Source organism: Oncorhynchus tshawytscha, linkage group LG02 (assembly GCF_018296145.1).
Source record: "Oncorhynchus tshawytscha isolate Ot180627B linkage group LG02, Otsh_v2.0, whole genome shotgun sequence".
Lineage (NCBI taxonomy): Eukaryota > Metazoa > Chordata > Actinopteri > Salmoniformes > Salmonidae > Oncorhynchus > Oncorhynchus tshawytscha.
Window position 1 is genome coordinate 7,466,945 of NC_056430.1, and position 12,699 is coordinate 7,479,643.

Consider the following 12,699-nt stretch of genomic DNA (forward strand, 5'->3'; position numbering starts at 1 on the left):
AAGGAACTAAAGGAACTAAAGGGATGATTCAATTAGCTAAATAAAGGAACTAAAGGAAACTAAAGGAACTAAAAAAACTAAATACAAAAAGAACTGTAAAGAACTCAAGGAACTAAAGGAACTAAAGGAAAGGAACTAAAGGGATGATTCAATTAGCTAAATCAAGTAAATATCCTGATAAAAAAATACCTTTAAATACATTTAAAAAGTTAACTGTACTCACTCCCAGAACTCAGTGACAGGCGAGGTGAAGTTGGTGATGTTAGCGGCCAGCATCAGGGTCTTGTTCTTACGGATGGTGTCCTCCACACAGCGGTCTGTGTTCCAGGAGTTCTTACACTTGGCCCAGGGCAGCTCCGGCTGGAAGCACTGGAACAGGTAGTACAAACCCCAGGCCAGGATCACTATGTAGTAGATGTTCAGCAGGGACACGATCACAATAGAAGCGTAGCCGATACCTGGGGGAGGGGATTGGAAGGTCAGGTCTCATGAATATTAATCTTGCTAGACATCAGAAAACATGACATATTCAGAGGCTTGCGTCTGGATCAGAGAGATTATACTACACTGTACAAAAACACTTAGGAAGGGAGATTTGATATTAAGAAACCCAATGTAGCTAAATGTTGCAATGAACTCATGTGTATGTTTTGAATGCTGTTGTAATCATTTAGAATTAGGATGTGAAAATCTCCTCTTCTCCCCCCCCGCTCCTCATCCTCTCCTCTCATCCCCCTCCTCCCTCATTTCCTCCATTCTCTCCCTTCCTCTCACAGATCACATGTTAACACCCCTGATGAAAACAAACAGCAATGATAACGTCCCCCCCCACCCCCACAGTCACTCAACGTCACTACCCTGAATAAAACATCTACCTCCCTTCCTCCGTCCTCTCCCCTCCCTCCACTCATCCCACTGTCACCCTCTTGTCACTTCCCCTTAATGAAAATGAAACTGGGGCGCCCCCACCAATCCATTCAGGCAGGCAGACGCCAGGGCTGAAAAGTGACAGCTTGTTTTGCTGACGTCTCAATGTATTATACAAGTAGAGAGGGTTAGAGTGAGGCTTGGCCTGGTTTTTGCTGGAGGTGAGTGCCTGTCTGTGGCCCAAACAGCACCCTATTCCCGATACAGTGCAATACTTTTGGCCCATACTGCACTATGTAGGGGACAACTGGATCCGTTTGAGATGTAGCCTATGTATACAGGTAGAGCTTGTCAGCCTGATACATACAGTGTACTGTCTGTCTGTCTGTCTGTCTGTCTGTCTGTCTGTCTGTCTGTCTGTCTGTCTGTCTGTCTGTCTGTCTGTCTGTCTGTCTGTCTGTCTGTCTGTCTGTCTGTCTGTCTGTCTGTCTGTCTGTCTGTCTGTCTGTGTCTGTCTGTCTGTCTGTCTGTCTGTCTGTCTGTCTGTCTGTCTGTCTGTCTGTCTGTCTGTCTGTCTGTCTGTACTACTGTGTCTGTCTGTCTGTCTGTCTGTCTGTCTGTCTGTCTGTCTGTCTGTCTGTCTGTCTGTCTGTCTGTACTACTCTGTCTGTCTGTCTGTCTGTCCTGTTTCTCTCTGTCTGTCTGTCTGTCTGCCTGTTTCTTTCTGTCTGTCTGTCTGTCTGTCTGTCTGTCTGTCTGTCTGTGTGTTTCTTTGTCTGTCTGTCTACTGTGTCTGTCTGTCTGTCTGTCTGTCTGTCTGTCTGTCTGTCTGTCTGTGTGTCGGTCTGTCTGTCTGTCTGTACTACTGTGTCTGTCTGTCTGTACTACTGTGTCTGTCTGTCTGTCTGTCTGTCTGTCTGTCTGTCTGTCTGTCTGTCTGTCTGTCTGTCTGTCTCTGTCTGTCTGTCTGTCTGTCTGTCTGTCTGTCTGTCTGTCTGTACTACTGTCTGTCTGTCTGTCTGTCTGTCTGTCTGTCTGTCTGTCTGTCTGTACTACTGTGTCTGTCTGTACTACTCTGTCTGTCTGTCTGTCTGTCTGTCTGTCTGTCTGTCTGTCTGTCTGTCTGTCTGTCTGTCTGTCTGTCTGTCTGTCTGTCTGTCTGTACTACTGTGTCTGTCTGTTTCTACTCTGTCTGTCTGTCTGTCTGTCTGTCTGTCTGTCTGTCTGTCTGTCTGTCTGTCTGTCTGTCTGTCTGTCTGTCTGTCTGTCTGTCCTGTTTCTGTCTGTCTGTCTGTCTGTCTGTACTACTGTCTGTCTGTCTGTCTACTGTCTGTCTGTCTGTCTGTCTGTCTCTCTGTCTGTCTGTCTGTCTGTACTGTGTCTGTCTGTCTGTCTGTCCTGTTTCTCTCTGTCTGTCTGTCTGTCTGTCTGTCTGTCTGTCTGTCTGTCTGTCTGTCTGTCTGTCTGTCTGTCTGTCTGTCTGTCTGTCTGTCTGTCTGTACTACTCTGTCTGTCTGTCTGTCTGTCTGTCTGTCTGTCTGTCTGTCTGTCTGTCTGTCTGTCTGTCTGTCTGTCTGTCTGTCTGTCTGTCTGTCTGTCTGTCTCCTTCTTGGGCCAGACCTCATTGCTAGGCATCCCTCTCATGTTTTCCTGTGCTGCTGCCATAGCAACCTATAATTCAGCACACTCTGTTCACAGTCTCAAGGGCTTGTGTGTGAGTGTGGGGGGGGGGTCTATTTTAAAGAATCTCAGATATAAAATATATGTTGATATGTTAAACACTTTTTTCCTTACTACATGATTCCATATGTGTTATTTCATAGTTTTGATGTCTTCACTATTATTCTACAATGTAGAAAATAGAAAAATAAAGAAAAACCCTTGAATGAGTAGGTGTGTCCAAACTTTTGACTGGTACTGTACATTTAAAAACATTAACATGTAGTGTGTGTGTGTGTGCATCTATCAGTTCCACATACAGTACATGTCAGTACACACAACCAGTAGGTCACATGTCAGTACACACAACCAGTAGGTCACACGTCAGTACACACAACCAGTAGGTCACATGTCAGTACAGACAACCAGTAGGTCACATGTCAGTACACACAACCAGTAGGTCACATGTCAGTACACACAACCAGTAGGTCACACGTCAGTACACACAACCAGTAGGTCACATGTCAGTACACACAACCAGTAGGTCACATGTCTGTACATACACACAACCAGTAGGTCACACGTCAGTACAGACAACCAGTAGGTCACATGTCAGTACAGACAACCAGTAGGTCACATGTCAGTACACACAACCAGTAGGTCACATGTCAGTACACACAACCAGTAGGTCACACGTCAGTACACACAACCAGTAGGTCACATGTCAGTACACACAACCAGTAGGTCACATGTCAGTACATACACACAACCAGTAGGACACATGTCAGTACAGACAACCAGTAGGTCACATGTCAGTACAGACAACCAGTAGGTACATGTCAGTACACACAACCAGTAGGTCACATGTCAGTACACACAACCAGTAGGTCACATGTCAGTACATACACACAACCAGTAGGTCACATGTCAGTACAGACAACCAGTAGGTCACATGTCTGTACACACAACCAGTAGGTCACATGTCAGTACACACAACCAGTAGGTCACATGTCAGGACACACAACCAGTAGGTCACACCTCGGTACATACACACAACCAGTAGGTCACACGTCAGTACACACACAGCCAGTAGGTCACATGTCAGTACATACAACAAGTAGGTCACATGTCAGTACATACACACAACCAGTAGGTCACATGTCAGTACATACACACAACCAGTAGGTCACATGTCAGTACATACAACCAGTAGGTCACATGTCAGTACATACACACAACCAGTAGGTCACATGTCTGTACACACAACCAGTAGGTCACAAGTCAGTACATACACACAACCAGTAGGTCACACGTCAGTACACACAACCAGTAGGTCACACCTCAGTACATACACACAACCAGTAGGTCACACGTCAGTACACACACAGCCAGTAGGTCACATGTCAGTACATACAACAAGTAGGTCACATGTCAGTACACACAACAAGTAGGTCACATGTCAGTACATACACACAACCAGTAGGTCACATGTCAGTACATACAACCAGTAGGTCACATGTCAGTACACACAACCAGTAGGTCACATGTCAGTACATACACACAACCAGTAGGTTACTTGTCAGTACACACAACCAGTAGGTCACATGTCAGTACACACAACCAGTAGGTTACATGTCAGTACACACAACCAGTAGGTCACATATCAGTACACACAACCAGTAGGTCACATGTCAGTACACACAACCAGTAGGTCACATGTCAGTACACACAACCAGTAGGTCACATGTCAGTACACACAACCAGTAGGTCACATGTCAGTACACACAACCAGTAGGTCACATGTCAGTACACACAACCAGTAGGTCACATGTCAGTACACACAACCAGTAGGTCACATGTCAGTACACACAACCAGTAGGTCACATGTCAGTACACACAACCAGTAGGTCACATGTCAGTACACACAACCAGTAGGTTACATGTCAGTACACACAACCAGTAGGTCACATGTCAGTACACACAACCAGTAGGTTACATGTCAGTACACACAACTAGTAGGTTACATGTCAGTACACACAACCAGTAGGTTACATGTCAGTACACACAACCAGTAGGTCACATGTCAGTACACACAACCAGTAGGTCACATGTCAGTACACACAACCAGTAGGTCACATGTCAGTACACACAACCAGTAGGTTACATGTCAGTACACACAACCAGTAGGTCACATGTCAGTACACACGTTGTGCAGTGAGGTGTTGCTTGATTTGTCTTTTCAAACCAAGCTTTCTGTTCACTTGCCCTATATGAGATGGAATCCAGGCACTCGTAGCTCTGTATAATACTGTACGTTTCCTTGAATTTGTTCTGGATGTTATGGGACTTGTGATTTGTGAGTATTGAATGTGGTTAAGACACATTACATATGCAGTGGTAAAATAACAATATATCAGAAACAGACAACAACAACAAAAATCTGAGTGGTACGAGCAGTAGGACAAGAGGGAGTACAGCCAAGAGTACCTTCTATTGCCTTTCAGTTTCCCTCAACCCTCAGTACTGAGTGTGAAAAACAGTTGAAGTCAGTTTTACATACACCTCTAGCCAAATACGTTTTTTCACAATTCCTGACATTTAATCCTAGTTAAAAATTCCCTGTTAAGAAGTATGTGAAATGTCATAATAATAGTAGAGATAATTATTTATTACAGCTTTTTATTTATTTCTTCACATTAACAGGGCATCAGAAGTTTACATACACTCAATTAGTATTTGGTAGTGTTGCCTTTAAATGGTTTAACTTGGGTCAAACGTTTCGGGTAGCTGTCCACAAGCTTCCCACAAAAAGTTGGGTGAATTTTGGCCCATTCCTCCTGACAGAGCTGGTGTAACTGAGTCAGGTTTGTAGGCCTCCTTGCTCGCACACACTTTTTCAGTTCTGCCCACGAACAGGATATAGGATTATAGGCTTGAGGTCAGGGCTTTGTGATGGCCACTCCAATACCTTGACTTTGTTGTCCTAAAGCCATTTTGCCACAACTTTGGATATATGCTTGGGGTCATTGTCCATTTGGAATACCCATTTGCAACCAAGCTTTAATTTCCTGACTGATGTCTTGAGATGTTGCTTCAATATATCCACATCACTTTCTTCCTCATGATGCCATCTATTTTGTGAAGTGCACCGGATCCTCCTGCAGCAAAGCACCCCCACAACATGATGCTGCCACCCCCGTGCTTCACGGTTGGGATGGTGTTCTTCAGCTTGCAAGCGTCCCCCTTTTTCCTCCAAACACAACAATGGTCATTATGGCCAAACAGTTCTATTTTTGTTTCATCAGACCAGAGAACATTTCTCCAAAAAGTACAATCTTTGTCCCCATGTGCAGTTGCAAACTGTAGTCTGGCAATTTTATGGCGGTTTTGGAGCAGTGGCTTCTTCCTTGCTGAGCGGCCTTTCAGGTTATGTCGATATAGGACTCATTTTACTGTGGATATAGATACTTTTGTACCTGTTTCCTCCAGCATCTTCACAAGGTCATTTGCTGTTGTTCTGGGATTGATTTGCACTTTTCGCACCAAAGTACGTTCATCTCTAGGAGACAGAACGCCTCTCCTTCCTGAGCGGTATGACGGCTTCGTGGTCCCATGGTGTTTATACTTGCGTACTATTGTTTGTACAGATGAACATGGTACCTTCAGGCGTTTGGAAATTGCTCCCAAGGATGAACCAGACTTGTGGAGGTCTACATTTTTTTCTGAGGTCTTGGCTGATTTCTTTTCATTTTCCCATGATGTCAAGCAAAGAGGCACTGAGTTTGAAGGTAAGCCTTGAAATACATCCACAGGTACACCTCCAATTGACTCAAATAATGTTAATTATCCTATCAAAAGCTTCTAAAGCCATGACATAATTTTCTGGAATTTTCCAAGCTGTTTAAAGGCACAGTCAACAAAGTGTATGTAAACTTCTGACCCACTGGAATTGTGATACAGTGAATTATAAGTGAAATAATCTGTCTGTAAACAATTGTTGGAAAAATGACTTGTGTCGTGCACAAAGTAGATGTCTAAACCGACTTGCCAAAACTATAGTTTGTTAACAAGAAATGTGTAAAGCGGTTGAAAAACGAGTTTTAATGACTCCAACCTAAGTGTACGTAAACTTCCAACTTCAACTGTATCTAAAGCAGCCAGGGCATATCAGTTGGCAGTTAGTTGGCAGTTAGGAGAGGAGGAAGTCTACGGGGAACAGGATGCATCTGCAGTACAGGACACCTAGCAACCAGGCAGTATCAAAATAAGGCTAGTTGATTGGACTCTCCTGGAGTCAGTGTGGGCGAGGCAGAGCCAGTGTAATATAATGTGTGGTATCTTTCCTGGCCTGAATATGGTTGCCCTGTCCATCAATTATTTACTATTCCTTAGAAGGGCTACGCCATTCGTACATCGCAACATTTGATTGCTGCTAAAGGTCATTGACCTGATTTGACCCGAGAATGTTCTGCTCTTCTACAGTAGCTTTTCAGGTCGTCATTGCAAATAAGATTCTATTTTTTTAATTGACTTACCTGTATGAATAAAAGTAGCATTCATTTTATATTTATTTAACCACGAAATACCCTTGAGTGTAGAAATCTATTTTATGAGGGCAACCTGAAATAATAACTAAAAAAAATAAAAAGAATGTACTGACCAGTAAAGATGGGGCAAAGTTTTTCCCAGCAGGTGATTCCACCCTCGGAGGTATATTGTCCCAGGGCCACCTCCAGGAAGAACACAGGGAGACCGCCGCCAAAGAGGAAGATAGTGTACGGGATGAGAAATGCACCTGGAGGAGGAGGAGAAGACGAATAACAATAACCACGGTAACCACAAATGTGTCAGATTCCAAAAGACAAAAAGTGTGACAAAACCAATGGAGAGTATGTGTGAATCGAGCTAGTAACTTTCTCAATCAGAGAATTACGGTAAACAAGTAGACGTCCGTTATGTCAGGGTAGCCTAGTGGTTAGAGTGGAGGGGCGGCAGGGTAGCCTAGTGGTTAGAGTGTAGAGGCAGGTAGCCTAGTGGTTAGAGTGGAGGGGCGGCAGGTAGCCTAGTGGTTAGAATGTAGAGGTGGCAGGGTAGCCTAGTGGTTAGAGCGTTGGACTAGTAACCGGAAGGTTGCAAGTTCAAACCCCCGAGCTGACAAGGTACAAATCTGTTGTTCTGCCCCTGAACAGGCAGTTAACCCACTGTTCCCAGGCCGTCATTGAAAATAAGAATTTGTTCTTAACTGACTTGCCAGTTTAAATAAAGGTTAAAAAAAGAACATTTAAAAAAAGAAGGGAGTGAGATGGAGGACAGTCGTTAGTCGAGTACGTCAATCTTCGAATGGTTGGTCAATTGGAATGGCTTTGAACTGCAAAGCCTTCAGGTTCTAGACCTAGACAGCAGCTGTAATGGGAACCATGGTTACATGCAGAGAGACTGCTACCTGATGACCTGTATCAACACCATCTGCTGACTTTAATCCCCTCGTAGAACGCAACACTCTGCGTCTTCTGCTTGCACGGACATGTCACAGTGAAATAGGGTCATTGACCCCAAACCTCTTAGAATACAGAAGTTGGAATCATCCCATTTCACCCTTCATGTCCTAGTCAGTAGCTGTAAAGGAGACAGGAACTCACCTCCGCCATTCTTATAGCAGAGGTATGGGAAACGCCAGACGTTCCCTAAACCCACGAAGCCGCCAGCGACAGACAGGATAAAGTCCAGTTTGGAGTTCCACTTCTCCCTCTGGACGGGCTTCCCCTCTGCCTCGTCCTCGGGCCGGGTGCCAGGACTCTTCCCCGGGGAAGGTTTCAGCGTGTCCTTATGGAAGTCCTTCAGACACTGGAGCTTCTCTTTCTGTGCCATGCTGCAGGAGGGAGATGGAGAGGATTAGATAGAGTTCATCTGAGGCCGTTGATAACGTAAAGACCGTAACACAGCTCTATTTAACCTGTCAAACGCCACAGCTATAATTCACATACACATGTGATACAGTCATGTCAACACAAATTCTCAGAGGGGATATCCTCTTCTCCTTATCTAACCCTGGTATGGAGTAACTTATCTTACAGTATATGCATCAATCAATCATTCCACATGTCTATAATACTGTAGTAATATTTTAGATTTTAGTCATTCATAACTAGGTGGGAATTGCTTGGTGTAATAATCTTGAGGTATGTGTGATATCATATAGGGCCACCACCCAACGAGGTATATTATACATAGTCATAGAATTGTATATTCAGTTCCTATTCACCTGTGAGCTGCCACTCAAAAATAAAAAGACATTTAAAAGTTATGGGGAATACAAAGCATTGATCATTTTGATGAGTTAACAAATAATACATTTGTTATGTAAAGGAAAACAAACTAAAGGAAGTGAGCCTCCACCCCCAACCCCACCCAGCCAACATGTCTCCACCCCCAACCTCCCAACCCCACCCTGGCAACATGTCTCCACCCCCAACCCCACCCAGCCAACATGTCTCCACCCCCAACCCCACCCAGCCAACATGTCTCCACCCCCAACATCCCATCTCATTGCCTCAACCCCACCCAGCCAACATGTCTCCACCCCAACCTCCCAGCCTCACCCAGCCAACATGTCTCCACCCCCAACCCCACCCAGCTAACATGTCTCCACCCCAACCCCACCCAGCCAACATGTCTCCAACCCCAACCCCACCCAGCCAACATGTCTCCACCCCCAACATCCCATCTCATTGCCTCAACCCCACCCAGCCAACATGTCTCCACCCCAACCTCCCAACCCCACCCAGCCTACATGTCTCCACCCCAACCCCACCCAGCCAACATGTCTCCACCCCAACCTCCCATCCCATTCCCCCAACCCCACCCAGCCAACATGTCTCCACCCCCAACATCCCATCTCATTGCCTCAACCCCACCCAGCCAACATGTCTCCACCCCCAACCCCACCCAGCCAACATATCTCCATCCAACCACCCACCTCTCACCCTCCCACCTGGACCCCCCTTGTGACTAGGGTTTATTGTTTGTCATATATATATATATATATATATATAGTTATATATATATAGTTATATATATATGTTTTGTTCATTTTTATTGTTGGACATAAAATAGAGTAAAAAAACCTGCCAATCAGCTAAATGTGATTTTAATTTGTTTCATAGTGTTCCCACGCATATAATAGAGAGAGATATGTGATTGTATACAAATTTAAGCAAGGTTTGAAATCATTATGTATTAGTAAAATGTTGTACCTGTTTGGGCTTCTTGCTGGTCAATTTGAAGTCTACAAATTATTTGTAATCATGTTCCGGACCCCTTACCATCGGCTCGAGAAAATTTCAGCCCGCGGCTGAATCTAGTTGATGATCCTTGGCCTACATAATCATGTTATTTAGTCCGAATTTGACTGGATTGCCATTTTGGCGTCATACTAAATAAGAATTTGTTCTGGTAAAATAAAAGTTAACCTACAGTTGAAGTCGGAAGATTACATACACCTTAGCCAAATACATTTAAACTCAGTTTTTCACAATTCCTGACATTTAATGCTCGTAAAAATTCCCTGTCTTGTGAAATGTCAGAATAATAGCAGAGAGAATTATTTATTTCTGTTTTTATTTCTTTCATCACATTCACGGTGGATAAGAAGTCTACATACACTCAATTAGTATTTGCTAGCATTGCCTTTTAATTGTTTAACTTGGGTCAAACACTTTGGGTAGCCTTCCACAAGCTTCCCACAATAAGTTGGGGGAATTTTGGCCCATTCCTCCTGACAGAGCTGGTGTAACTGAGTCAGGTTTGTAGGCCTCCTTGCTCGTACACGCTTTTTCAGTTCTGCCACAAAATGTTCTATGGGATTGAGGTCAGGGCTTTTGATGGCCAATCCAATACCTTGACTTTGTTGTCCTGAAGCCATTTTGCCACAACTTTGGAAGTATGCTTGGGGTCATTGTCCATTTGGAAGACCCATTTGTGAAAAAGCTTTAACTTCCTGACTGATATCTTGAGATGTTGCTTCAATATATCCACATAATTTTCCGTCCTCATGATGCCATCTATTTTGTGAAGTGCACCAATCCCTCCTGCAGCAAAGATCACCCACAACATGATGCTGCCACCGCCATGCTTCATGGTTGGGATGGTGTTCTTCAGTGTGCAAGACTCCCTCTTTTCCTCCAAACATAACAATGGTCATTATGGCCAAACAGTTCTATTTTTGTTTCATCAGACCAGATGACATTTCTCCAAAAAGTACAATCTTTGTCCCCGTGTGCAGTTGCAAACCGTAGTCTGGCATTTTTATGGCAGTTTTGGAGCAGTGGCTTCTTCCTTGCTGAGTGGCCTTTCAGGTTAGGTCGATAAAGGACTCGTGTTACTGTGGATATAGATACTTTTGTACCTGTTTCCTCCAGCATCTTCACAGGGTCCTTTGCTGTTGTTCTGGGATGGATTTGCACTTTTCGCACCAAAGTACGTTCATCGCTAGGAGACAGAACGCGTCTCCTTCCTGAGCGGTATGATGGCTGCGTGGTCCCATGGTGTTTATACTTGCATACTATTGTTTGTACAGATGAATGTGGTACCTTCAGGCATTTGGAAATTGCTTTCAAGGATGTTGGCTGATTTATTTTTATTTTCCCATGATGTCAAGCAAAGAGGCACTGAGTTTGAAAGTAGGTCTTGAAATACATCCACAAGTACACCTCCAATTGACTCAAATGATATTAATTAGCCAATCAGAAGCTTCTAAAGCCATGACATAATTTTCTGGAATTTTCCAAGCTGGAATTTTTAAGCTGGAATTTTCCAAGCTGTTTAAAGGCACAGTCAACTTAGTGTATGTAAACCTCTGACCCACTGAAATTGTGATACAGTGAATTATAAGTGAAATAATCTAACTGTCAACAATTGTTGGAAAAATGAGTTGTGTCGTGCACAAAGTAGATGTCTTAACCAACTTGCCAAAACTATAGTTTGTTAACAAGACATTTGTGGAGTGATTGAAAAACAAGTTTTAATGACTCCAACCTAAGTCCATGTAAACTTCCGACTTCAACTGTAGATATAAATTGTTCTGTCACTTTACCTACAACAGACCAAGTCAAAAGCAAACTTCACACACATCACACATACTACTGTGGACATTTAGGAGACGAAAGTTACAGTTGGCTGGCGAATGACAGAGGTGAGAAGCCAAGATCTAGAACTTGATGCCCTCAGCCACGGTCTCTAAAACAGTTTCCATTTGTCAATGTCTCTACTCTCTATGTTCCACCCGTCTCCATGTAGTCAAAGAGAAGTACCGTATGTTGGAATGTAAACAGACATTACAATCCACTGAAATCACCTAGACTAAGAATATTTCAAAAACAGACCAAAGCAAACAAATACTGATTCTGAAAGTTGATGTTTGTACTGTTGCACTGACTGCCATGCATGAGATGTTATCCTTTTGTACTTGTCACAGGTAAGCATGCCCATGATGCCTGACAGTACAGTAGGTTCAAGACCTCTATACACACATCAATCACATTACATACTCACTTCCTCCATCAGTTACTTTCTTTACAGCCTGAGGACACTTTCTCTCTCTCCCTTTCAGTCTCACACTGTCTTACTCTCTCTGTCACTTTCTCTCTCTCAGTCTCTCTCGCTCTCTCCCGTCTCAATTCAATTAAATATCAATTTAAGAGATTTATTGGCATGGGAAACATATGTTAACATCACCAAAGCAAGTGAAGTAGGTAATGAACAATATTGAAATAAACAATAACAATTAACAGTAAACAGTAAACATTACACTCACGTCTCTCTCTGTCGTTTCTCTCTCTCTCTGTGTCATTTATCTCTCTCTCTCTGTCTCTCTCTCTGTCTCTGTCTCTGTCTCTCTCTGCATCTCTCTCCGCGTCTCTCTCTGCGTCACTTTCTACCTCTCAATTCAACTCAATTCAATTCAAGGGCCTTATTGGCATGGGAAACATGTTTCTCTCTCTCTCTCTCTCTGTCGTTTCTCTCTCTGTGTAATTTATCTCTCTCTCTCAATTCAATTCAAGGGGCTCTCTCTCTCTGTCGTCTCTCTCTGCGTCTCTCTGTCTCTCTCTGCGTCTCTCTCTCTGTCTCTCTCTGTCGTCTCTCTCTGCGTCTCTCTGTCTCTCTCTGCGTCTCTCT

The 12,699-nt window shown here is 43.8% G+C and overlaps 1 protein-coding gene across 1 annotated transcript in view; it reads right to left on the reverse strand.

Annotated features, from left to right (window-relative positions):
* Positions 1–219: 219 nt before the first annotated feature.
* The window catches only part of LOC112221981 (sodium- and chloride-dependent taurine transporter), a 26,530-nt gene continuing 14,050 nt past the window's right edge, over positions 220–12,699 (reverse strand). The window contains exons 2-4 of the mRNA XM_042329797.1: positions 8,166–8,395; positions 7,187–7,321; positions 220–458 (exon numbers count right to left, since the gene is read on the reverse strand). Coding sequence (XP_042185731.1) covers positions 220–458; positions 7,187–7,321; positions 8,166–8,394 — 603 coding nt within the window. The 5' untranslated portion in view covers position 8,395. The remainder of the gene's footprint in view (positions 459–7,186; positions 7,322–8,165; positions 8,396–12,699) is intronic.